General features: G+C 41.7%; 1 protein-coding gene across 20 annotated transcripts in view; it reads left to right on the forward strand.

Annotated features, from left to right (window-relative positions):
• Positions 1-26736, forward strand: part of KALRN (kalirin RhoGEF kinase) — a 616045-nt gene that overhangs the window by 230935 nt on the left and 358374 nt on the right. For all 20 annotated transcript variants that reach the window (XM_032480687.1, XM_032480702.1, XM_032480718.1 and 17 more), the window contains exon 6: positions 7639-7761. In XM_032480687.1, the coding sequence (XP_032336578.1) occupies positions 7639-7761 (123 nt within the window). The remainder of the gene's footprint in view (positions 1-7638; positions 7762-26736) is intronic.

A 26736-nucleotide genomic window follows, 5' to 3' on the forward strand; every position in this document is an offset into this window, starting at 1 on the left:
ATAGACACTTGGTGAATGTGCATTGGGCAGAATGAATGAAACCCATCCGGTGGGCTTCCCTTATCTCAACCTGTTTCCTGTCTGTAAATTGGGCCTGATGGAGGCAGTGAGATGACGCATGCCAAGGGACATTTTGAACTCTGAAGCAGCAGACAGATGTCAGGGCTGAGACTAAGAAGATGCCTTTCTCTGGCTATTGAAAACAATGCCAGTTTTCTCCCTGATATTCATTTTATTCAAAAGTTAGAAATGTGAGTTGTAGCAATGAATATGCATTCTGATCCAGGAGACTCAATAAAACTGTTTTTTATTTTGAATGAAAAAATACATTCCATAAGTTTCCAAATTGAGCGTAAACCAAGATGCTTACCTCCATTCTGGAAACTGCTGTCTCTTACAAATGAGGAGAAGCTCAGAAATGAAAAGACAGGCTCATGGGTAGTTAGTGACAGAGCCAGGTCCAGACCTAGCCTAGTCCTCATCCCACTTAACTGCACACACACACAGAGGCACACACATGCACGCACACACACACAAACACACACACATTCTTTCTCTGCAGCCATTTCCACCGCGTGCAACAGAAATGCTGGTGACCCTCGCAGACAGCTGGCTCACAATGGTGAGGGTCATATACAATTAGGCAGCAGATTCAAACCCAGAGAAGACTTGAGACGGTCCCTAGAAAACAGCCATGTTGGAGAGACCCTAGTTCCTGATATCACGTAGACTGTCTGGCCCTTAGCTCAGGTCTTTGTCTCTCTGCCCGAGATGAGTATCACCTCTTTGGAGCACAGCCTCCAGTCTCCAGCATAGCTGAACTTTCCCAGGAGGTGCGGCCACTGGAGACATACCATGTGCGTGCTCCAATGTGGAAGGCAGATCTGTCTGAATGGCCTGGGCACGGACCTCATCGTGTGAGAAGTGCATTCAAGGAGGCGTCAAGTTCCCCCAGTACTCTCCACTCTTGCCTGCCTGTTAACTCACTGTTGTCGTCCCTTTCCTCCCTAATTGGCCTGTGTTCAGCTCTCCTTGCTCTGTAGTCCAGCAGGGACCTGGCGCCGGGCAATCTAATCATTCTGGTGCTAGCACATAACTCTCTGCTTATTAGCATTTCTAAATAGTCATTTAACAGAAAATAGAGGGAAGGTCACTTCTAGGCCACTGGGATTGCCAAGAAAGTATAAAGAGTGAGCCACTCTTCATCACAAGTTCCAAGGACTTCAGGCATTTCAGATTTTCATTAACTTTATTGATTCTTTTGTCCACAAAGAAAAGAGATGAGAAATTATTTTAAAATGGAATTGAGAGGCAGAATTTTATAGAAGAAAAATTAGACGATAAGCTTCCTTTAGACTCCTGAGACACTAGTCTTCTTCCCTCCTTGTCTTTAATAATAAAAATTTTTAAAAGCCCTGACTGAATGCCTGTGGTGTGGGGTTGACTGTGACTGGAGGACCCAGGGTGGTGACCCAGCCTCCACAGGAGCCCCCAGCCTGGAACATCCTGTTACTCGAAAGTGAAGAGTGATCCTTTCCTCCTCTGTGTGTGTGTGTAGGTAGCCAGAGGTGATCTGGGTCATTCAAAAGGGAAAACCATCTCCAAATCACGCACATTTGCCTTGGGAAGGTGATGCGTTTATACTTAAGTGTGAGTTGTCATAGGCTCGATGTCTCTCTTGGGAAACCAGACATATAATTCTGCCCACAGCACACCTCTGCTTCCTAAGCTCTCCTAAGCCTCTCAAACTCAGCATCTAAAACGGAACCCGCTGTCTCCCCTCTTCCATCCCCTTTCTTACCTTCCTCTTGAGGAAGCATCCATAGGGTCACCTTCTCTTACAAGGACCCAGGGTGCTGTGCCAGACACCTGGCTGTTTTCCCTTTCTCTTTCTTGCCCTCTCTCCCTAACAGTTGTGAGTCCTCAGTCCCATTCCTAGTAGCTCTCATTCTGCCCCCTTGTCAGACTCCACAGCCACTCCCTACGTCCAGGTTTCCAGGTTCTCATCGTCGTTCCCCAAGGTTACTGTAATAGCCTCCTAATCATTTTCACTGCTCCATCTCATCTTTCCAGTCCATATACCACGCTATTCTCAAAGCTCATGTTATACTTCACTGCTCAGCTTACAAACCTCCACTGACATCTTGCTGCCCACAGTATATGGTCCAGGTTTCCTAAAGCTTGTGTCCAGGCCTCTCCATGCCCCCATCTCTTTCCTCAGCCTCACATCAGGTCCAGAAGCACAGCAGTGGTGCTTTCAGATCTTCGACACACTGGGCTGCCCCACAATTCTGCCCCTTTAATCTCCCGTTTGCCTGGAGCTCACATCCCACGCATCGCCACCTGGCTAATTACTTCCTGAGTCTAGGCTCAACTCAGGTGTCCCTTCCTCTGGGAAGCCCTGTCTGCTCTTCCCTGTCCCCACACCATCAAAAATGGGTGCTACCTTGGCCACATTGACCTTTATCTTGATAGATTTTGTCAGGTTGTGATTTTAACCAAGCCATATGTCAAGTAGTACTAACATTGTATCTGAGTCCATATTTGCTTTCCACACTGGTTTTAAGCCACTTAAACTCAAGAGCCACATATTAGTCATTTCTGGGACAATGCCTAGTATATACTGAGTTTCTGATAAAATTTGGTTAAATGTAATTGAAAAAGTAAATTCACTTTTCTGTTTAAAGGGGAAAAAAATGGAATGAGTCTGCAGTTCTGCCTCTAGGACAGCTGGCGTGATCTTTGCAGCTTCTCAGACTACACCTGTGCTCCGTTCCTCCCTACTCTGCAGCAGCTGCAGCCTTTACCCCATGCCAAACTATGGAGCATGAGTTCCACGCAGAGCAGTCCTCTTCTCCAAAGGTTTCACATCTTTCCTTGCTATATCTCTTGACTGCTCTGGGCAGAAAATTACAGAAGGTCCAACTTAAACAAGCTTGAATAATTAAGAGGATTTCTTGGCTCAGGTACTAAGAAGTCCAGAGATAAGGTGGAGATCAGGCAAGACATAATCAGGCCACTGCCTGTTTCCTGTTATTGTTTTAATTACACCTTTTCTCTGCCCATTGGCTTTACTCAAGCTGCCAGTGGAATGGCTGCAGCAATTTGAGGCTCAGGGGCACAATGACAGTATCTGAGGAAGAGAAGTCGAATCTAAAGATTACAGTTCTGTTTTCCCAGAAGCTTCCAGCAAACTTCCCTTCATTTTTTGTATATATTTGTGTGTGTGTGTAATATATATATTATTGAAGTATAGTCAGTTTACAGTGTTGTGTCAATTTCTGGTGTACAGCATAATGCTTCAGTCATACATGAACATACATGTATTCATTTTTATATTCTTTTTTACCATGTTACTACAAGATATTGAATATAGCTCCCTGTGCTATACAATATAAACCTGTTGTTTATCTTTTTTATATGTATTAGTTAGTATCTGCAAATCTCAAACTCTCAGTTTATCCCTTCTCACCCCCTTCCCCCTCGGTAACCATAAGTTTGTTTTCTATGTCTGAGTGTCTATTTCTGTTTTGTAAATAAGTTCATTTGTCTTTTTTTTTTCAGATTCCACAAGTGATATCATATGGTATTTTTCTTTTTCTTTCTGACTTACTTCACTTAGAGTGACATTCTCCAGGTTCATCCATGTTGCTGCAAATGGCATTATTTTATTCTTTTTTATGGATGAGTAGTATTCCATTGTATAAATATACCACAGCTTCTTTATCTAGTGATCTGTCAGTGGACATTTATGTTGGTTCCATGTCTTAGCTATTGTCAATAGTGCTGCTATGAACATTGGGTGCATGTATCTTTTTGAATTAAAGTTTCCTCTGGATATATGCCCAGGTGTGGGACTGCTGGATCATAGGATATGTTCATTTTTAGGCTTTTAAGGAATCTCCATACTGTTTTCCATAATGGCTGCACCAAACTACATTCCCACCAATAGTGTAGGAGGCTTCCCTTTTCTCCACAACCTCTCCAGAATTTATCATTTATGAACTTTTGAATGATGGCCATTCTGACTGGTGTGAGGCAATAATTCACTGCAGCTTTGATTTGCATTTCTCTGGTAATTAGCGATAGTGAGTATTTTTTCGTGTGCCTATTGGCCATTGTATGCTTTCATTGGAGAATTGCTTATTTAGGTCTTCTGCCCATTTTTGTATTGGGTTGTTTGGTTTTGTTTTTGTTTTTTTATCTTATTAAGTTGTATGAGCTGTTTATATATTCTGGAAATTAATCCCTTGTCAGTCTCATTACAGTTAGCTCATTTCCAATTATGATTTTCTTGTTTCTATAGCTTCCTGCTTCTTTTCTGTTTAGAGTAGACCTTTCAATATTTCTTTTAGTATTGCTGAATTCTTTTAGTTTTTGCTTGTCTGTGAAATTCTTTATCTCTCCTTCTATTCTAAAGGATAGCCTTGCTGGATAGAGTATCCTAGGTTGCAGCTTTTTCTCATTCAGGACTTTGAATATATCTTGCCATTCCCTTCTGGCCAGCAGTGTTTGTGTAGAGAAATCAGCTGAAAACCTTATGAGGGTTCCTTTTTAACTAACTCTTTGTTTTTCTCTTGCTGCCCTTAGAATCATTTCTTTATCTTTAACCTTGGCCATCTTAATGATAATATGTCTTGGTGTAGGTCTATTTGGGTTCTTCTTGTTGGGGACCCTCTGTGCTTCCTGTACTTGACTTGGATATCTGTTTGCTTCTTTAGGTTTGGAAAGTTTTCAGTCATGATTTCTTCAAATACTTTTTCAATCCCCTTTTTTCTTTCTTCTCCTTCTGGGACCCCTATTATGCATAGGTTAACACACTTTATATTACACTGTAGGTCCCTTATATTGCTTTCATTGGTTTTTACTTGCTTTTCTGTCTGTTGTTCTGATTGGGTGACTTCTGTTATCCTGTCTTCTAAGTCACTTATTCATTCCTCTGCATTATCTAGTCTGCTTTTGACTGCCTTTAGCTCAGCTTTTATTTCAGCCATTGAGTTTTCTGTTTTTATTTGACCCCTTTTTATAATTTCTATTTCCTTTTGATAGTATTCTCTGTCTCTATTCATAGTTTTTCTTATTTCCTTCTGTCCTTTTATCACCCCCTTTCTGAAGTCATGATCTAGTAGACTGTTGAGGTCTATCTCATTGTTCATGCTTTCAGGGGACTTTTCTTGTTCTTTTAATTGGGGTGGTTTCTCTGCTTCATAATTTTACTTATATTTCTCTGGCTCTTTGTATTTAGGAGTATCAGTTATCTACTGTGGTCTTGAAGGGCTGTTTTTATTTAAAGTGGGAGTGTTCCTGCGAAGACTCTGTGTATCTAATAGTTTTGTTGCAAGAGCTGTTCTTAGTATGGATGGTTGCCACATCTTTCTTCTGTGTGTGTTGGCTGTTATGCCTTTGATTCAGGGTGTGTTTGGTGCTGTGGGGATCAGAGCCTGCCCTGGCTGTTAAGCAGGGCCTCCTTTTTTGTTCTGTGGTTGTCACAGCCTTGACAGGGGCGAGGTCTGCTCCCCTGTTGCTGGAATAGAGGCTTCTAGACCCATTTCTGAGCTGTGGTGTATGGTAGCCATGGTTGGAGTGCTTCAGCTGTAAAGGAGGGTCACTGTGTATACCTCCGCAGGAGATGTCCACTGGAAAGTGCCCTCTGTGGTGTTGTCTGTCACTTGTTCTGCGGGCTTACAAAGTACTCTTTGATGATGCCAGCTTTGTCCCTGCCTTAGCTGCAGGAATGTCTCCCACAACCTCTGGTGTCTCTCAGGTTCTGGGACTCATGAACAACTGGTGCAGATCTGCCAATGTCAGGTGCTAGGATCCACCTTAGTGAATGTGCAGTCATACACCTGAATGCTTGGTGCACCACAGGTCATTGCAGGCCCCAGCACCGCCTCTGCATACAGTACACTTGTTGTAAATACCCATACTGGCCCCTGCCATGCACCAGAACTCTGCCCACTGCCTGTTTGTCTCAGACGCATGGGTCCACAAAGGATCCAGAGAGAGCAAAGCCACCCTCTCTGCCTGGGGCTGTAAACAAATCTCAGTTCTGCCTTTGAAGTTACAGGGCCATTGGGCATGGATTCAGCTCTTAGCCCCGCCTCCATGTAGCAGCAATGGCTATGACTGAGCCCCACCTCTGTTCTCTCGAAAACACACCAACAGTGGAGCCAAGCGTAGGCAGCAGATATGGTGTGGTTGCTTTGTGCCCCTCCCCACCATGCACATCAGCAGTGGTGCTTTTTTATAGGCGTCCCAGACAGTTCTGTTCCACATACACTCCTAGCCAGAGCTCACACTGCCCTCCAGTCCCCTGAGGTTGTCTCTGTGCATTGGGCCCTAGCCCTCTGCCCAGGCTCCACACTGATCTCCAGTAGCAAATCCCAGCTCGTCCCTGCCGGGGACCGCAGGGACTCTCCATGTCAGTTTCCCTTAGTTCTGTCTCCCAAATGGTTGCCACTTTCTCCTTGGAGTCTCAGAAGCTCTGCTTCTGTCCCTGCTGACCTCCAGGCTGGAGAGGTGGCATCCCAGCATGAGGGTGCCTTTCTTCCTGTGCCGCTCCCTCCCTGCAGGACTCCCTGCAGCAATTTTGTCTTTTTCTTTTTTCTTCTTTTTTTCTCTTACTGGATTTTGGGAGACTCTTCCTGTATTCTGAAGCAAGAGACACTCTACTGGAGTTCAGTAGGTGTTCTTTGTGATTCAGCGGGTTTGTAGATGTAATTCTTGGTGTCTTTGTGGGAGAAGGTGAGCTGTGAGTCTCTCTACTCCATCTTGGCAACCCCCCACCATGTTTTATTGTACTGAATTGGATAACATTCCTGTTTCTGAGATAGTCGCATTGGTCAGGAAATGCCATACACTTATTGGCTTAGATTTGATGTCCTGAGGAGGGATAACCCTTAAAGTGACCAGGCTCTCTTTTGGCAGAGGGGTACTGGTCAGCACCCCTTAAAGTGTGCGGGCCGCCTGGGAGAGAGGTAGATACCTGAAGGAGAACCAGGTGCAGAGCCAGGGGAGGAAAATGGCTCGGTGTCCACTGTGCCAGGAAGTATTTACCCTATCCTTAAAAGCCTCCTCTTCTGGTTCCTAATGCGTTACAGCAGAAACTTGGGAATTGTGAAGCTGTGGAATCACAAGAAAAGTTGATTCAGTTCAGAGTCAATTCAACAATGTGTGTAGTTGCGCAGCGTGAGTGGAGTAGGGGCATGTTAGGATACTCTGTTGCTTCTGACAAGGGTTTCTCTCTCCTGCTGGTGCACTAAAGAATAGATTAAGCCACCCCTCATCACCTATCCCTAAAGCACACATGGGGCCCTTTGATGCTTTATAGGAGATTTTAAAAGGAGAAGTAACTAGGGAGAGTGAACAGCTTGCTCCCCACTGCCCTTGGTTCTCTCACTCACCTTCTCTTTTCCCTTAGGCTCTGTAGAGAAACACAGAGGCTGACAGTGGGTCCTTATGCTAAGAAGGAGGGCTCTTCTGGGAAGTCAGGCTGTGGGCCACCCCCACCCTGGGCAGGATGACTGGCTCTCGCTGGGCATCAGCAATGGGGCTGTTTTTCTTCCAGTAGCTCTGAAAGATTCGCACTGTTGGACCCATAACCCTTCTGATTACTCTGTGCCTTCTTTCCCCCTCCAGATGTTCGACTGGATAAGCCACAACAAGGAGTTATTCCTCCAGAGCCATACGGAGATTGGAGTCAGCTACCAGCATGCCCTAGACCTCCAGACACAGCACAATCACTTCGCCATGAACTCCATGGTGAGTGGAGGGTCTGTTCTCTGGGGGCAGGGGAATGCTGAGGGAAACAGGCTTGGGGTGGGGAGGGCAGAAACAGACTTCCAACCGGACTTAAGAATGAGAAACTCTGAACACACAACCGGTTTGGCATCCCATTCTTCCGAATGGGACTGTGTGCAGGATGCGTGGCCAGCTGGCTGTCTCTACAGCAGTTTGTGGCCCCATTTCTGCCTCCACACCCCGCTTTGCCTGGGAAAGGAGTGTTCTGGGGTTGTAGAAGCCATTAGCTCCGTGCAAGACTAGAAGAAAGAGCACCAATTCCACTCCACTGACTTACCCAACTAGCATGTGTGAGTCACTGAGCTGGGACAGAGAGGGTCCTCAGTCTGTGGCACATTGGAAACAGTTCTGTGAACTGGGCTTCTTCACTAGAGAAGAGGAGCCTTACAGGACACACGGTTGCTGCCTTCCGCAATGCAAAGGGCTGCCTCAGAGAGAAGAGGGTAGTGTTGCTTGTGTTGGTCTGGGAGGCATAAATGTCCAGGGGATGGCTTGGGAGGTGGGCCGTACTGGAAGCCAGTGAGCTCCTGTGATGGGGAGGGTCCAGGCAGGTGCTGAGTTAAGAGAGGGCTATCTGCTATCTGGGTGGCCATGGGAAACTTACTTCTCTGTGCTCCAATTTCTTTATCTGTAAAGTGGAAATAATAATAGCTACTCTATAGGGTTGTTGTGAGATTCAATGTGTTAATTGTAAGGCTGTTGGAGATGTGCATGGTCCATTGTCCATTATCAGTAAATATTGGTGTTGTGATAGTGATGATGGTGGTGATACAGGAGTGTACTCCAGGTAACACCTTGATCCCTCATAAAACTATCACTTTGGGATACTGTTTTTCCCTTGTGGGCACCCCAGGACTTAGCAATCTTGTCAGGCCCTGGATCCCATTATATTTGAAATGCCTGCAGCCAAAGTATGCCTTGACGTCTCTCTCCCCTCTGCCAGCTCTTCCTGCTTGTACTACTGGTCCAAAAGAATATTTCCACCACTCCCCACATATCTGAACACCAAAGACCTCTTATCATTTCAGCTGGTGATGTTGGGAGGGGGCTGGTGTTAAGAAAACATAAACACAGAGGATCACAGAGGCCAGGAAGGAAGACAATTTCATTTTCTACCAAGTTGTTTTAACTGTGTTAATACACTGGACTTAATGTACTGAAGAAGAAATAATTTTGGCCTTCAGTTTTTAGTGTGTAGTTGGGGAGATAACTCAGACCATGATGGTGCAGCTTGATATGTGCAGTGACAGAGAATTGGTGCGTGAACTAAGAACCTTACAATCTCAGTAGTTTTAAACAATAGGGGTTTATTTCTTGCTCCTACCACGTGCCCATCACTGGCTGGTGGTGGGCTCTGCTCATCCCAGTCACTCAGGGACCCAGATGCTGCAGTGCGTCACTAGACAAGCATTTAGCCAAGCTCACGCCAGCTCTGAAACCTTCCACTTAGAAGTGACACATTTCATTACCCAACACCAGTCACACAGTCACATCTAACTTCATGGGTGGAGGTATATGGTCCTACCTCCACATACCGGAGAGGAGAGAGTGGATATTTGTGAGCAGCCCTAGTGATGAGCACAGGGAGCCACTGCAGGATATGAGGTAGAGATGAACGTCATGAGATTTGCATGGAAAGGTACCTCTAGCTGCAGAGTAGAGGGTTATGGGACAGGCAGAGAAAACATCAATGTTGGCTGTGTTATCAATTTTGGCTGCGACTCACAGCCTGTGTCTTCATCTGAATGTAAAGACTCATTCCCTTCCAACCAGTCTTCTATAATTAGCTCTCATCCTGGCTCCCTTTAGTCACAGAGGAGCAAAGCAATTGATCACAGGTGATTAAGAACGTGAAGTCAAATCTAGTCAGGTTTGATTAGCTGTGTGCCTTGTGGATTTCCCCTAGTGAATTTTACAAATTCTGTGCCAGAACCTTCATGTCACCCAACTGCCTAGCCCTAAGTCAGACAAACTCATTTTGTTAAGAAGCAAAGACAAACATAATTAGGGAGGTAAGTCTGCCACCAAGCCCCTCAAAACAATGAACTACAAAGTTAAATCGAAAGAGCCTTTGGCTTTGAATTAACTGCACCACTGCTCTTCTCTGTTAATATGGATAACTGAGAGTTAATGACACATCAAAAACCTTTCCTCTGACACATTTACTTTTGAAGTCTCCATTTTCAGGACAAAAAAAGAAAATGAGCGAAGAAATTTATTGAAGGGAAGCATCTTCTGGAGCTGGGAGAGAGGGAGGAAGAGATTTAACATCCAACAGCCAATTAGCATGTTCCAGCCCATCTTGTAGTCTCCCACTGCTCTGAGTGCCTGCAGCACTCGGAGGCCTGTTGAGCCTGATTAGGCTGGATCTCCTCTCTGGCTGCAGGCAGGGGAAGGGAAATCCCTGGGTTGTTCAGTCACATTGTCCAAACTGGTGCTTTATAAAGGTGGCCCGTGCCTTTGTTAACTGGGAGGTTTGCAAGTTTGTTATTAAAAGGAACTTCCACAAAGAGAGATGTCAGCATCCCAAACAGATGAAAGGAGGGAATTATAGACTCCTGTTCTCTGGCCTGAGTGATGGATGTTGCTGCCAAGAAACAGATGAATGAAGCAGCTACTGCTGGAGCCCAGTGACTGTAGGATGATCAGTTACTCAGGGGAAGTGAGAATGCGGATTGTTCTGTGAATTCACTGAGGCATTTCCTTTTGGGTTCTTGGAAATTACACACACCCATACATACGCCCACACGTGTGTCCACGAAAAGGTACATTTAGCATCTTTTGTTTCAGGCTACAGGTGAGTTCTTTGCTATTGAATCGTGTTTTACTGAAATAGGCCAGTGATTCCTTATCTTTCAGGGAGGTCACAGACGCCTTTGAAATCTAATTAAAGTTTTGGGTCCTTTCTCCAGAGAAATGTACATGGACAACTTTTTAAAGATAATTTCAGGGAATTCAAGAGAATCCTAAAGCCTATCAATCAACCTCCCCAATTTAAGAGACCAATAACCTCATGACTTCTTTATTCAGTCATTCCACAAATAATTAAGGATCAGACCATTGTGTTGGATGTTGGACCTAGTAGTGAACAAGAGAGCCAGTGTCCCACGGAGGTTGCAGTGGAGAGACAGATGTTAGTATATATGGCTATAAACCAACGAGTCTTATGTTGGGAGAATAAGGGATGCTCTGATAGATTATAATGAAAAGGGATCAATTTAAATGAGGGGAAGTCAGGTGCATTTTCCAGTCAATAATCACTATTGACTTAATGTTCATTGTTCATTCATTGTTAGTAATTAATGGTCTGTGAATTAAATTCTGTAATATACCAAACAAATTATAATTTAAAGAAGCCCTAGGTACATTGTTTTGTAAACGAAAAGCTTCTAGGTATAATTTATCTGGTTTTCAAGTTTTATTTTTGTGTTGCTAGTTTAATATGCCTGTAAAGACCTGGCTCCAACTGAGGTTACCATTACTGAGAAGTCATTGCATATCATTAAGTCCTGGAAGAAAAATCAGAAATTTTCTATATGTTATCTATGATTTGTACCAATAAAGGCTATCAGTTATTAACATGCCATGGGTGTGGGAGGAATGCCCCACTGAGTATGGTACATGAACAACTCTGAAAGAAAAAGGTTAAAATTGGTTGATCTTTAGCTTTTTGTCGTAACATGTTTTTTATACTTCTCACTGGAGAATCCTATTCTTTTGATCCTCAAAATAGTAATAGTAGTAATGATGATGATAATAATAATAATCATATCCACCTACTAAACACAGTAGTAAAATATTATCTGGCGGCTTATAGTGTCTCAGAAAGCTGTCCTTCCCAAGCAGTCGGGAGCTCTCTTGTTTCTTAACTCTGCCTTCTGTTGTGGAAGCCTTTTTCAAATTCTCCTTCCCCTGAGTGCGGCCTTCTCCTCTGTTGGGAGTGTGGGCAGATGGAAGGAGAGTCAGGCTGTAATCTGCAACAGAACAATCATGCAGCCACCTATGCTCTAGTCCTTCAAGAAAAAGACACTCACAGGAGTGCATACACATACAATGCAGCTTTATTTGCAGTTTTAATTAACTGCTTCTTTGGGGAAAAAAATAGACCGCTAATGGTTTCTGTCTAGAGTTTTAAAATATGAAATGATATTCGTTTTCTATTATTACAACTCTGAGGACTCACATTAGTGATAGCCATGTGCAGCTGGGCAGCAGGAAGCCCTTCAGCCATGGCGTGTTGCTAGCTGCCTTAATCCTGTTCATTTGCTCCCCAGAGGCACATACTGCCACTTGATGGTGTGCAAATCAGACCAATTGCAGCAAAGCCTGTGGTGCTCTCTCTTTGTTTTGAGGGAAAGTTACAAATAGTAGCACCAAGGAAAAAAATTACATCTGGTGCAAGAGAAATAGAGATTCTGAGCAGGTTTCCTGATCCCAGTTTGAGAAACCTTACTCTGGGGTGCTCTGTCATCTTGGCAGCCCTAAACTATGATTCTGCAAGCACTGCCCCATGCCCAAACAGGCAGCATTTCCTATAATACAGTGTTTCTAGATTTTGGTGAGAACACATGCTATTGTGATCTTTAATAGCCAGGATTTGACCCTGCCATAGCTGCAAAGCTTCTTAGTAGACATAGAAGCTGTGGGAAAAGAGAAGTGATCAGTTTGAGCTGGTATGTGTTAGTCTTTTTAGTACAATTCTTTTTCCAAAGAATCATGTAGTGGACTTACTAAGAATGCAGATTTCTTTTTGGCTTTCTCCCCAGTCCTAGCAAATCATAATCTCTGGGGGATGGCACCCCAGGAACCTCTATTTTTAACAAGATTCACGGGTGATTTACATGCATATTAAAGTTAGAGAACTGCTGTTCTATAGAGATGTATATGTATAAAATAGTCATGCCCGAAAATAAAGCATTGCAAGTTCTGAAAGATAGTCCACTTCCAGCATGACAGCATGAGGAGCTATGCAGACCCACTCTCCAGAGAAACTGGTGAATGTTATTTTAAAACAACAACCATTTAAATTCTCTAGAAATGGTCTTAAGTGCATACAGCAAATGATGAAACATTTATTCAAGAAAATTTACTAAAATTTGATTAGAACAATGATTCTGTGGTATTTGAGCCAAGACCCACTTTCTACCTCTCTCCTCCCCACTACCAGCTCGATGAGATGGAAACTCTACTCCAGACTGGTGCAACCAAGAACACAGGGTCCTCTTCCCCCTCAGCTCCCAGTTGAAGGACCACCTTCCCAGATAGGGCAGTTCCTATCCTGTTACAAACTACTTGTTACTGAAGTTAAGTTCTAGGTGAGTGTGGCCAAGGGGTGAGGATTCCTTCTTCTGCCTCGTCCCCACTCATGGAGCAGAGGCTATACAATGGGTGCAGCATTGCAGAGAATTCCCAGGTCCCAAATGCTGTTGCTCCAGCTTATAAGGCAGAGGTTTTATGCCAAGAAGACTTGAGACTACTCACCCACCTCCACTGAGTCTTTGGCTTCTCAACTGGAGGTGTCACTCAGGGGAGCCCCAGCTCCAGAGTCATGGCTCAGAGATTTTGTCTGGGAGTGGAATCAAACTATAAAACAGAGAGCTGCAAATCTTTTCCCAAAGCAACTGACTTTATTTGTAACACAGAGTAGAGAATTTCAAGCTAATAGCACTCTCAAAAATTCCCTTACGGAGGTTCTGGTGAGAGGTAACTGGGAGAAGATTGGTAAAGTTATTGAAGATATAGGATAAATGGTAGGTGGGCTAATTTGCCAGAGAGAACTGGAGAAAGAGACCTTCTGAGGCCAGAACAAATCTCAAGTACTGACCTTAGGATTATTCCTTCAAAGGAGCTTGGATTTATTGATTAGGTCTGTGGAGCAATTTATGCCCCAAGGCATTGCTGAAAGCAAAAGAATAATGAGCTGGCAATCAGTGAAATTTAACAGCAGGGTATGGTCAAGGAAGGAAGTTATCTAGTGAGGACTGTGGAGACCACTGCCATCCCAGAGTGAATGTGGGCATACCCAAGGCTGCACCCTCTAAGGAGCAACATCAGAGGTTTTCCATTGTGGGGACTGAAGTAGAAATAGACTTTACTAAAATAGTCCAGTTAGTCACTAGACAAATAAGCAGGCAAATAACAATAACAAGCCTCAGAAATAGGGGACCAGTACCCAGAGTTGCTACAATATATTATCTAAAATGTCCAGGTTCCATCAAGAAATTACAAGCTATGCAAAGAAACAAAAATGTATGATCTGGGTGAAAAACAAATGGATAAAAAGCACACACTGGAAAAAGCAAGCAGCATAAAATCCCTGTAAGAGCAACCAATGTCAGATTTAACAAAGATTTCAAAATATCCATTATAAATATGTTTTAACAAAACACAAAAGCTAAGGGAAACCACAATTGAAGAAGTAAAGGAAGGTATGATGACAGTGTCTCATCCAATGGAGAATATCAATAAAGGAATAGAAATTATTAAAAAAAAGTTGAAATTCTGGAGTTGGAAAACACTGTCACTGAAATGAAAACTTTACTAGAGGAGGTCAATAGTAAGTGAATTGGCAGAGGAAAGAATTAGCAACCTTGAAGACAGAGCAGTAGAAGTTACACAATCTGAAGAACAGAAAAAAACAAATAATGAGAAAAGATGAACAGAGCCTCAGAAAAATGTGGGGCATCATTAAATGTACCATCATCTGCATAATGGGAGTACTAGAAGGAGAGAATAGAAAGGAACAGAAAACATATTTTTTAAATTGTGATTGAAATCTTCCTAAATATGTTGAAAAATATTCATTTACACAGCCAGGAAGCTCAAGGAACTCAAAGTTGGATAAAGGAAAGAGATCTACAAACAGATTCATTGTAGTGAAAATACCAAAAGCTTAAAACAGGGAGAAAATCTTGAAAGCAAGGGAAAAATGATTTGTCACAAAGGAATTTTAATAAGAATAATAGCTGATTTCTTATCAGATACAGTGGAGTTCAGAAGGAAATGAAATAACATATTCAATGTGCTCAAAGGGAAAAACTGTCAACCAAGAAGCCTATATCCAGCAAAGCTATCCTTCAAGAATGAAAGTGAAATAAAGATATTTCCAGATAAACAAATACTGAGGAAGTGTGTTGCTAGCACACACACCTTATGAGAAATAATAAAGGAAGTTCTTTAGGATGAAAGCAAGTGACCCCAGACATCACTCTGAATTCATAAAAAGAGGCAAAGAGCACCATTAAAGGTAATTATGTTATTATAAAGGAAAATATAAGTGCAAATTTCCTCTTATTTAAACATCCATTTTATAAAATAATATGTATATAATGTATTATTGAGCCTATAACATATAGAAATTTAACATATTTTTCAGCAGCAGCACAAAAGAAGTGGGTCAGAGCAAAAGTGTGTTGGGCTAAGGAAATTACTCTGGGTGATAACTTGAACGCACAGGAACAAAAGAAAAGATCCAGAAATGATAAATAAGGAGGTTAATATAACAAGAGCTATAAACTTATGCTTTGCTTTCTTGTCTCAGCTTCTTTAAAATACACAAAATTATAAAAAGTGATCATCATAACAATCTAATGTTGGGTTTATAGATTTATAGATGTAATATATATAACAATAAATCACAAAAAGTGGGGTAAGATAATGAAGGTATACAGGAGTAACATTTTTTCATCTCACTGGAATTCAATTGGTATACATCTGAAGGTGATTCTGATAAGTTAAAATGTTCATGATAAGCCCTAGAGCAGCAGCTAAGAAAATAACTAAAAAATACATAGTGAAAAAATTAGTAAAGATATAAAAATGCTACATTATATTCACTTAATACCAAAGAAAACAGTATAAAAGGAATAGAAGTGTAAGGAAATACATATGACAGAAAAAAGTAAAATGGCAGACATAAATCCGATTATATCAATAATAACATTAAATATGAAAGGATTAAACAATCTAATCAAAGGTAGAGATTGTCAGACTAGATTTAAAAAAAAAAACAAGCTCCAACTATATATTGTCTACAGGAGCAACACTTTAGATTCAAAGCTTATAGTAGATTAGAAATAAAAGGATGGAAAATTTTGAAAATAGTGATCATAAACAAGCCCAGAGTGGTTATACTAATAATAGACTTTTAAATAGACTTTAAAACAAAAACATTTTATTGGAGAAAAAAGGGGAACATTTTGTAATGATAAAAGAATTATTCCATCAGGAAGATATGACAATTATAAACATATATGTACCTAACAACAGAGCACCAAAATTCATGAAGTAAAAACTGACAGAAATGATGGGAGAAATACCATTCAACAATAATAGTTAGAGGCTTCAATGCCCCACTTTAAATAATGGATAAAACAGCTAAGCAGAAGGTCAATAAGAAAACAGAAGACTTATATTAGGAAATAGAAGATTATAAACCAAATCAACCCAACAGACATCTATAGAACACTCCACCCAGCAACAGAAAACCAGACATTCTTCTCAAGGGCACATATAACATTGTCCAGAATAGATCATATATTAGCCATAAAACAAACCTCAGTAAATAAAAAGGCTAAAAATAATATAAAGAAAGTATGTTCTCTGACCACAATGTAATGAAATAAGAAATCAACAGGAGGAAATTTGGGAAGTTTACAAATATAGGAAAATTAAATAACACTCCTAAATATACAGTAGAGGAAAGAAGAAATAAAAAGAGAAATTAGAATATACTTTGAGATGAATGAAAATGAAGACATAGCATATCAAAACTTTTGGGCTGCAGCTAAAGCAATACTTAGAAATTTTTAGCTGTAAATACCTGTATTAAAAAAAGAAAAAAATCCCCCAAGTTAATAACTTAATCTTCTACCTTAAAGCACTGAAAAAATAAGAGCAAACTAAACTTAAAACAAGCACACGGAAGGAAATAATAAAGATCAGAATGGAAATTAACGAAATAAAGTACAGAAAAACAGTAGAGAAAAATTAGTGGAACCAAAAGCTGATTCTTTGAAAAGACTGACAAACTTTTAGCTAGAATGATTAAGAAAAAAAATTACTAGAATCAGAAATGGAAGAGAGGCCATTACTACCTACCTTACAGAAATAAAAAAGATTATAATGAATACTATAGATAATTGTATACCAATAAATTAGATAACTTAGGTGAAATGGACAAAAGCCCAGCCCAGATGGCTTCACCAGTGAATTCTATAAAGTGTTTAAGGAATTAATACTAGTTTTTCAGAAGCTTTTCCAAAAAAACAGAAAAGGAGAGAACACTCCCAACTCATTCTATGAGGCGAATATTACTCTGATAAGAAAATCTGAACAGAAACATCACACAAGTAAATAAAGCTACTGATCACTATTGCTTATGATATGGATGCAAAAATTTCCAACAAAATGCTAGCAACAAACCAAATCTAGCAACGTATAGAAAGGGTTATATATCACATCCAATTAGGAATTATCCTAGAATTGTGAGGTTGCTTGGTAAAATAAAAAACAAAAACCACATGATTATCACAAAAGATCCAGAAAACTATCTGACAAAATCCAATATCCTTTTATAATAAAAGCATTCAACAAATTAGAAACAGTAGAGAACTTTCTCAATCTGATTAAAGGCACCTATCAGAAGGGCACCTGTCAGCCGTGGGGAAAAACCCACAGCTAACACCATGCTTCACTGTGAAAGACAAGATACTTTCTTCTTAAGATCAGGAACAAGACAAGGATGTTTACTCTTGCCACTTCTAATTAATGTTGAAGGTTCTAGCCAGGGCAGTTTTTCAGGAAAAAGAAAAGGCACTCAGATTAGAAAGGAAGAAGTAAAACTACCTCTATTCTCAGATGTCATGGAATTGTCTATGGAAAATCCTAAGGCATTTACTATGAAACTATTAGAGCTAATAAATGAGTTCAGCTATTAGAGATAATAAATGAGTTCAGCAAGGTTCAGGATAAATAATCAATATATAAAAATCAATTGTATTTCTACACACTTACTATGAACTATCTGAAAATGAAATTAAGAAAACCACTCCATTTATAATAACGTCATAAAGAATAAAATACTTGAGAAAAATTTAACAAAAGAAGTGTAAAACTTGTACTCTGAAAATGTTGTTGAAAGAAATTAAAGATCTAAATAAAGGGGAAAACATCTCATATTCATGGAGTAGAAGACTTAAATATTGTTAAGATGGCAGTGCTCCCCCAAATCGATTTACAGATTCAGCACATGTCTCTCAGAATCCTGCCTGGCTTCTTTGTATAAGCTGGCAAGCAGAATTCTAAAATTCATTTGGAATTGCAAGGGACCCAGAATAACCAAAATAATCTTTAAAAAGAACAGAGTTGGAGGACTCATATTTCCTGACCTCAAAACTTACCGCAAAGCAACAGTGAGTAAGACAGTGTGGTACTGGCATAAGTATAGACATAAAGATCAATGGAAGAGAATTGATAGTCCATAAATAAACCCATATGTCTGTGGTCAACTGATTTTTGACAAGGACACCATGACCATTCAATGTGGAAAGAACTGTCTTTTCAACAAATAGCACTGGGGCAACTGGATATCCACATGCAAAAGAATGAAGTTGGATCCTAACCTCATACTGAAATTAAAATAAAAAATGAATAAATTAGACTTCATCAAAATTTTAAAAATTTGTGCTTTAAAATGTATAATCTAGAAAGTGAAAAGGCAACCCAAAGAATGGGAGAAAATACTGGCAAATCATTTATCTGATAGGAGACTTGTATCTAGGACCAAGAATATGTAAAGGAGAATAAAGAACGCTCAGAGCTCAATAACAAAAATACAAATAACCCAACTGAAAAATAGACAAAAAATCTGAATAGACATTTCTCCAAAGAAGATAATATAAATGGTCAATAAGTGCATGGAAAGATGCTTGGAAGTACATGAAAAGATGTTAGTCGTGAGGGACATTCAAATCAAAGCCACAATTAGCTACCTTTTCACATCCATTAGAATGGCTGTAATCAAAAAGTCAGATAATAACAAATCTTGGTGAGGATCTCGAGAAATCAGAACCCTCATACACTGCTTGAGGCAGTGTAACATGGCGTGGCCACTTTGGAATACAGTCTGGCAGTTCCTCAGACGGTTAAACATTGAGTTACCCTGTGACCCAGTTATTCAACTCCTATGTATATACTCAAGAGAAATGAAAACATATGTCCATACAGAATGTGTATACATTGTACACAAATGTTTATAGAAACATTAATAATAGCCAAAAGATGGAAATAACCCAAACGTCCATCAACTGATGAACAGCTGAACAGAATGTGGTATATACATGCAATAGGATATTATTTGGCCACAAAAAAGGAATGAAGTGCTGATACATGCTAGAACATGGACAAACCTTGAAAACCACTTTACAAAGTGAAAGAATCCAGTCATCAAAGACTACATGTTTATATGATTCCATTTATATGAAAAGTCTAGAATAGGCAAACTTACAGAGCCAGAAAGTGGTAGGCCTGGGATGGCTGGGAGATAGAGGAATAATAGGAAAGGAAAGGGAACAGGATTTCTTTGGATGATAAAATGTAAAAATGTGATGTTGGTTGTACATATCTGTATACTAAATACTATTATGCCTAAAATCATTGAGTTGTATATATTAAATTTAAATGTGAATTATATCTCAATAAAACTGTTAAGAAGAAGAGGGGGAGGAGGAGGAGAAGGAGAAAGAGGAGAAAAAGACAACTGGAGAGTGAATGTTTTGTAAATGGGTTCCCACTACCTTTAAGATATAATCTTCTTAAAGTCAAAGGGAACGACCATGGCAGAGCATGGACAGTCACCATGGTGGCGTTACCAAAGCTGAGTTGGGAGGATTTGGGTGTACTGCTTGACACTCTCTTGTTGGTGTATTCAACAAACTTTTGCTGTTGCATTCTCTTTGCCCTTTGCTAGACACTGAGAACAGCAAGATTCACAAGACACAAAGCTGTATTCAAGGAGCTTGTAGTTTAGCCATCCTTAAATTCATGTACCTAATGTGAAGAAAATTTTACCTACTAGGATATAAGCTCCTCAGGGTAGAGCTTTGTCTGTTTCATTCACATCCGTATCTCCAGGGCCTATAAAAATGCCTGGCACCTAATTGGTGTCTAATAAATGTTTGTTGAATGAATAAAGATGTTAAGTTTGCCACAGCATCTGTCACCAACCTGGAGCAGAGAGTGGGAGCAAGGACACAAAACTGGTAAGGCATGGCCTTTAGTTTTGAGGGAGGCCTGCAGGACGTCACTCCAACAGAAGCTGAACAGCCATTGGAAGGAAGGTGAAAGAGAGCAATGGTTTCCATCAGGGATGGGCCCGGGAACCAGGTTGCTTACAGGGTCCCCAGGTGATGCACAGTAAAGTCCAGGAACTACTGGACTGGATGATCTTTTAAGTTCCACCTGACCCTAAGCATCTTTGTTTCTGAAGTTCTTATCTTAAAGATGGAAGGACAGCCATTAAAAGGTGTCCTTCCTTGAACAGGATGAGTGTGATCCAGTGTTTGCTGTTAACACTGAGATTCCCTGAGGCAGGCCTTCTGAGGAAACCAGCACTTATAAAATACTGCGTGTATCACCAACCAGACCTATTCTTGCTAATCAAGTTGAACAGGATGCAGTGTTTATATCTCTACAAACAGCCTGGTGGGTGGAATTTCCCTTTTCTTCCAACTCAGTAGGAGGATTAGATTTATTTTCTGATCTGCTCAGGACCCATTTATTTTTCCTTGCTCTTGGCACCGTTGTCAGGATTAGACTTGTCCTAAGGAGAAAGGAGTGTGCTTTGAATTAAGCGCGGTGAAGCAGGTGCACGTGTGTAGGCAGCAGCCCTTCGTCCTGACTGCCCGCTAGAGTTACCTGAGGGGCTTTGGAAAACACCACATCTGGGCCGCACTGCCCTCAACTCTGATTTAGCTGTGCTGGGATGTAGCCCAGGAAACCTGGGTGAGATGGAGAGTCAGACTGAGAATCACTGGACCAGGCGAAGAAAATAAGCCAGCTGACATGAACCCTGGGGTCAAACTATGTAGCTATTGAATAATTAGCCTGTGGAGTTGGAGGACTTCCCTTCAAGTCAGGAGTATCCAGAGAGAAAGAGTGTCTGTCTTTACTCCCTGTTCCTTACTCCCTGCTCCAGCCTCTCTAGGTACCCTATTTACCTTTACTCACCAGTCTCTCATCAGCCACGTTTTGGGGGCTGGCTTCTATTCAAACCAGAAACCCAGGGAAGCTCCTTGGCACGGGCAAAAGATCACTCTGCATCACTCAGTATCACTCTCATATACAATGCTGGCTCCACTCACCTGCTGCCCAGTCCCCTGGCCAGGGTCCCTTCAGAAGGGCTTTTCTGAGATGACCTGCAGGGCTTGGCTGACCACTCAGATTTCTGACACTGGCCTGGTTCAGCTTTCTCTCCTGATCATTCACTTGCTCCAGGCCCCAGATTTCCCTCCTCTGCCCCACTGCTGGTTCTCTGCCCAACACCCCTGGCACTTCTTTTCTTGGGGCCATCTGTCAGCATGTCCCATGCCCTCAAGGTATTTGCTGTGCCCTCTGAGTGTTTACCCCCTGAGCCTGTAGCTCAGTTTACCTGCACACTTTAGCATACTCACATGCAGCCAGTGCCTGCTCCTTACCAGGTCTGCAGCTGCCAAGGAGTTAATTTGTCTGAAATTCTGCCAAAGCTGACTCGTGCTTCTTCTCTGTGATCTCCTGCAGCCAAATAAAAAGCATGAAATGGTCTGTGAAACCTAGCACGTCAGATGAGATAATGCACACGAAAGGGCTTAAGCTGTAAAGCACGACACAGTATGAAATGTGGATGGTAACAAGTAGCAGCAACGTTGCATGTGCCATTCTGGGGCATGGCTGGTAGCCAACCAGGAGCACCAGACGAGGGACAGAGACTGATCACAGGCAAGACGTTTACAAATCAGAAGATTCAAGAACTGAGAGGTCAGGACCAGATAGACAGATGAGAAGGGAGCAGTGCAACCACACAGGTCAGAGTTCATGACACAACTAGAGGCCCAGAAATGAGGAAGAGCTAAAGGATTTCCATCAGCAAGTACTTTCAGTTCCCTTCAAAGTATGCCCAGAATCTGGCCACTTGTTACCACCTCTGCTGCCACCGCCCTGATCCAAGCTGCCTCTGCTCCTGCTTGCACTGTTGTAGTGGCTCCTATCTGGTCCCCCTGCTTCCACCTTTGTTCCTTTACAGTCCATCCTCAACACAACAGCCCCAGCAATGCTGCCAAAAGTAAGGTACATCACATCATGTCACTTCTCTGCTCAAAATGCTTTAATGTCTTCTTTTCATTCTCAGCTGACGTCCCTTGCCATGGCTTACAAGACTCTACGTGGTCTGGACCCCAGTTACCCCTCCAATGTCATCCTCCACCACCTACTCATATGCTCCAGTCTCCCTGGGCTTCTTGCTATTTTTTGAATGCTCCAAGGTCATTCCTCATGGTCTTTGACCCTGCTGTTTCCTCTACCTGGAATCTCTCTCTGTTAGTTCTCTTACTTCATTCAGGGCTAAACTCAGGTGTCACCTTTGATTTTAGGGATCAGCCTGCCGTGACTTCTCTACCTTAATTTGCACTTCCCCAACCCTATCATGCTCTATCCTTTTCCAGCTATATTTTATATAGCACTGAAATAAGAAATATATAGTAGATAGTACTTTATTTTCTGTCTCTTCTACTAAAATGTAAGCTCCATGAGCATAGGAATTTGGTCTGTCTTGTTCCCAGCTTGCACAGTGCCTTACATTGCTGAATGAATGGTTGAATAAACAAATAAAATGGCAGATTGAAGTCTCCAACAATAAAGCAAGACATGAATTAGAGGGGCAAAGAGTTGCCTTAATCCTGAGCTTTTCTATGGTTCTTTGGAGACAGAGGCCTTCTCAGGGTGACTGGCCTTGGGTTTATAGGTTTATTCCTCCAAGAAGGGAAAAGACAAGAAAAGTCCACCTGCCAGGCCCTGCCCATTCCAATCTAAGCTGTTCTGGGAATTCCAAGGGCAAGTCAAGGTCCCCAGTGGGAAGGCTTCAGGATGAAGAAATTCTTATTGAATTCTCTCTCCAAGAGCCCTATTTCTCTGGGATATGAGTTTTTGAATCTTTGGGAGAAATTCCTCTCCGTCATCTCCCCTCTCTCTTGAGGGACTTCCTTGGCCAGCCCAACTGCTTTCACATCTATGGCAAAATAAAACATCATAGTGGGAAAAAGCATGAGCACTCGATGCTAACCCTGGCTCTGTGTTTCCTTCCTAGTTGTGAGATCATGGGCAAGTTATTTCAATTTTGTAGAGCTTTACCACCTCTTCTGTAGATGGAGGCTAGTGATAGTACCTATGCCAGGGATGTTGTGAGGATGAAATGTGATCATGGGTTTTAAACATAACATTTGGCATGATGCTATGCTTGGCAAATATTCAGCTCTTATCATTGTCAGGGTCCAGAGTGCTAGAAGAAGTAGTTCTCCTTGTTCGGGACAGCCTCTCACAGTTCCCATCTTCAGAGCTCTAAGCAGTTCGCAGGTTGTGCTGATGTCATGCACCAAGCTCTGAATAGCCAAGAGAACAGAGAAAGATGTGGGGGATAAACTACCAGTGAACATGTTTCCATGAAGTTTTATAGCCTCTGATTCCAACCTTTAAGGCAGCCTGAAATTACTGCAGCCTAACCCAGAAGAGCTGCATTGTTTCCACCTCTTTCCCTGCTGATGTCCCTGAATCTGATTCCAGCTGTACCCATCCCTCGCTGCCCTTTCAATCCCACAATAATGCCTCACACAAAGACGCTCACCCTTTTAAGGAAGTTTCACTCAGGGCTGAGAAAGGAAAGAGTAGGTTTCCTCTTTTACTTAAATCTGCTTCTGGGTCTCCTTGGCCCTCAGACATATGGCCAGGCGCTTGTTTTCATGGCTGCTTAATGGTTTGTGAAGCAATTACTGGAGGAAACATTGCTATAGCAAGCCAGGCGAGAGACAGAGGGATTCACGGGCCAATGTTATCTTTGTTGATCACCAGGGCTATTCCAACTCTTTTGCTCTCTCCTCCCGACAGTGACAGATGGCTTCCACATGGTTTGACCTACTGTTTTGCCAGCCCTGACCAGATAGTCATCCATCAGCTGCCCTATTTGGCCCCCTAGAGGGCACCCTGTGGTTTGAGGGAGACAGAAGTTCGAGGTTTCGTTGAGAGCTCACCACATCTCATAGGTGTTGTAGTAGAGTTTCGAGCATGGACAGTTCTTATTCCAGATGTTACCATCCCAGTGTCCATATGTTTCGAGGTGGGATCAGCAGGTTTACATGGTAATGTTCAACTAATTAATCATAGGCTGATGTGTTAACAGCTTCAGGACCCAAAGTGGGTTTGATACTAGCAAAGATGTAAACAATACATATGGTATTATTAATCTGGAAAAAAAGAGATGAGGTTCAGCTTTTTCCATTGCTTTGGCATGAAGCCTCTGAAAGCTGTGCGGGAAAATATCCAAATACTTCTCCTCATGGCTATCTTTAAGTGTTACAAAACAAAACCTGAAATTAATATTACCTCTAGGACATGAGTGAAAGGTAGTTCAAGCAGAGGGGTCATGTAGATTAGGCTTCAGGAGACCTGGGTCTAGTCTCAGTTTGCCTTTTTGTTACTTTGAACATAATACTTGATTGATTTAATAGATTTTTTTTTAAGCACCTACTAGGTGGATTCAAGAAATATCTGTGTTTTATTACTTTTTTTCTAACTATAAAATGAAATTGTTACATGGACTTGGCTTCTAGAAAACATTAAATAAAATGTGTTTATATTTCTCCCCTTATTGAAGCCTAATTTGCTCACTAAAACTTGCCTATTTTGCTTGTACCTAAATTGTACTTTACTTGTGAAAAAAAGTGCTTTACCAAAGTAAAGAGATAAGGGGACATTTGAGTAATTACAACTTTCGTGGAATGTAACCTTACCAAATCTGTTAAAACTAAAGATACATCAAAATAATTCTTAAAACTAAAAAATATTTTAAATGCCAAATCTATTAAAATTAAAAATACCCTGCACCCCCTAGCATTACTTATAGAGAAAAACAAACAAACAAACAAAAACTAGAAACAACATTTGTGTCTCAATAAAGAGAAAGAATTTGACAGAAGTAGAAGTTTGAACATAAATTCCCCCTTTGCTCCATTACCCATAGCATTTGATGTTTTGATGTGTTAATTTCAGGGGGAGGGAAGGGGCTGGGGGATAAAATACTATATATTTCCTCTGTACAGTTTTAAGAGCATTTTCCCTTAATAGTAATATATATATAAATTATTTTTTAAAAAGCTTCTCTGTGCACAGGAGAACTGAGCTGAGAAAAAGACCCTAGTGAAAACTCCCCCGCACCAGGCAGATCTCATACAGAACAGCATGGAGTAATCTTTGGTGGGCTGCGCTAGTATGCATAATGGTTTTCTCAGCTAAAGCTATACTGTTTATATATTTTGTATTTCACATTTTGATTGAACATTCAGTTTTCATTTGACCCAAATGATTTTGCTGAGAACTTGGCCCTCGGTCAGTTATCTGCCCGACCTCCCTCCCTGGACTTCCGGATTTGGAGAGTCAAGCTCTCCAGGGCTTGTCTAGAGCACTGAGCCCCTTTCAGGAAAGTGGCCCATGTGTGGGGGTTGGACTCACTTTCTGTGATGCTCTGACAGATCACAACTTCCATCTTCATGATGAGAATTTAAAAGCTGCAGCCCTGTTGGGCAGAATGGAATTGAGAACCCTGTGCCCAGGACTCATTCCTTGTAGAGATGAGACAGCTCTTCAGGGACTCCCCTCTGCCTCTCTGGAGGTGAAGATGAAAAAGCCATCCCTGTCTGACAAATTGATGGGTCTCCTCGCCTGGCCTGGGGAGGACGCTTCTGCCACCTTTGCAGTATGATCAGTGAAAAGGAGATGGGTCTGTCCCTTTGTATGAGGATAGGACATTCCCACTTCTGAGTGCTCTGGGTGTGGCTAACACAAGTCAAGGTAGTGGAAATTCCTTAATAAGAATATCCCAAGAGACAAAGGCCTCTATTTTCCGACTTAAGGTTGAAGGGGCATGGCTCCCAGAGCAAGTCGGCTGATTCGGAATCCTCTGATCTTTCCGGGTCAAGGAAAGACCTGTGGACAATTCAGAGCCCCAGACCCTTGAATCCTAGGGGAAGGGCATCTGCCAATAGAGAGGGTGCAGTTTGCAGGGCAGTGGCCTGACGGGCAGCTCGGACCACTTGGCCCGCTATGGGGCTGGGCCCACGGGGCAGGCTCCTGTGGAAGGGACTCTTCCTCAGGAATGGTAGGGGACCTTGTGGCATGCTCTCTGGGATGTATAATGAGACTCTGGACTCTGAAATATTTGCCTCTAAATGGAATAGTTGATAGATTTTTCTTTTGTTCTACTTTTTACTAATACTTTGACTGGGTTTGCCCTTAATTTGGAGAGTTAACACCTGTCTGCTGGAATTGGATGTGGGAAAACATAAGACATTCTTTGAGTTATCAGTTATATGCCAGACAACTGACTGGTTGCTTTATGTTATCTCATGTAACATACAGGAGGGAGTTTCTAATTTAGGGTGGGGACCTCTAACCAGAGGAATGTACAATCACCCCTGATTTTAGGAGTGAAATGAATGGGACTCAATACACATACTCAGAAACAATCTACTCTTCCAATCAGCCCCTGACACAGACCCTACGATTACAAAAATGATAGCTTGCATCAAATGACTATTTCTAGAAGAACCAGTATCTCTTTCAGAGTATACCACATAAGAAACTACGCTTAAAGAGAAAATTTAGCTGAGATTTTGAGTGGAAGGTTATCATTATCTT

Source organism: Camelus ferus, chromosome 1, assembly GCF_009834535.1.
Source record: "Camelus ferus isolate YT-003-E chromosome 1, BCGSAC_Cfer_1.0, whole genome shotgun sequence".
Lineage (NCBI taxonomy): Eukaryota > Metazoa > Chordata > Mammalia > Artiodactyla > Camelidae > Camelus > Camelus ferus.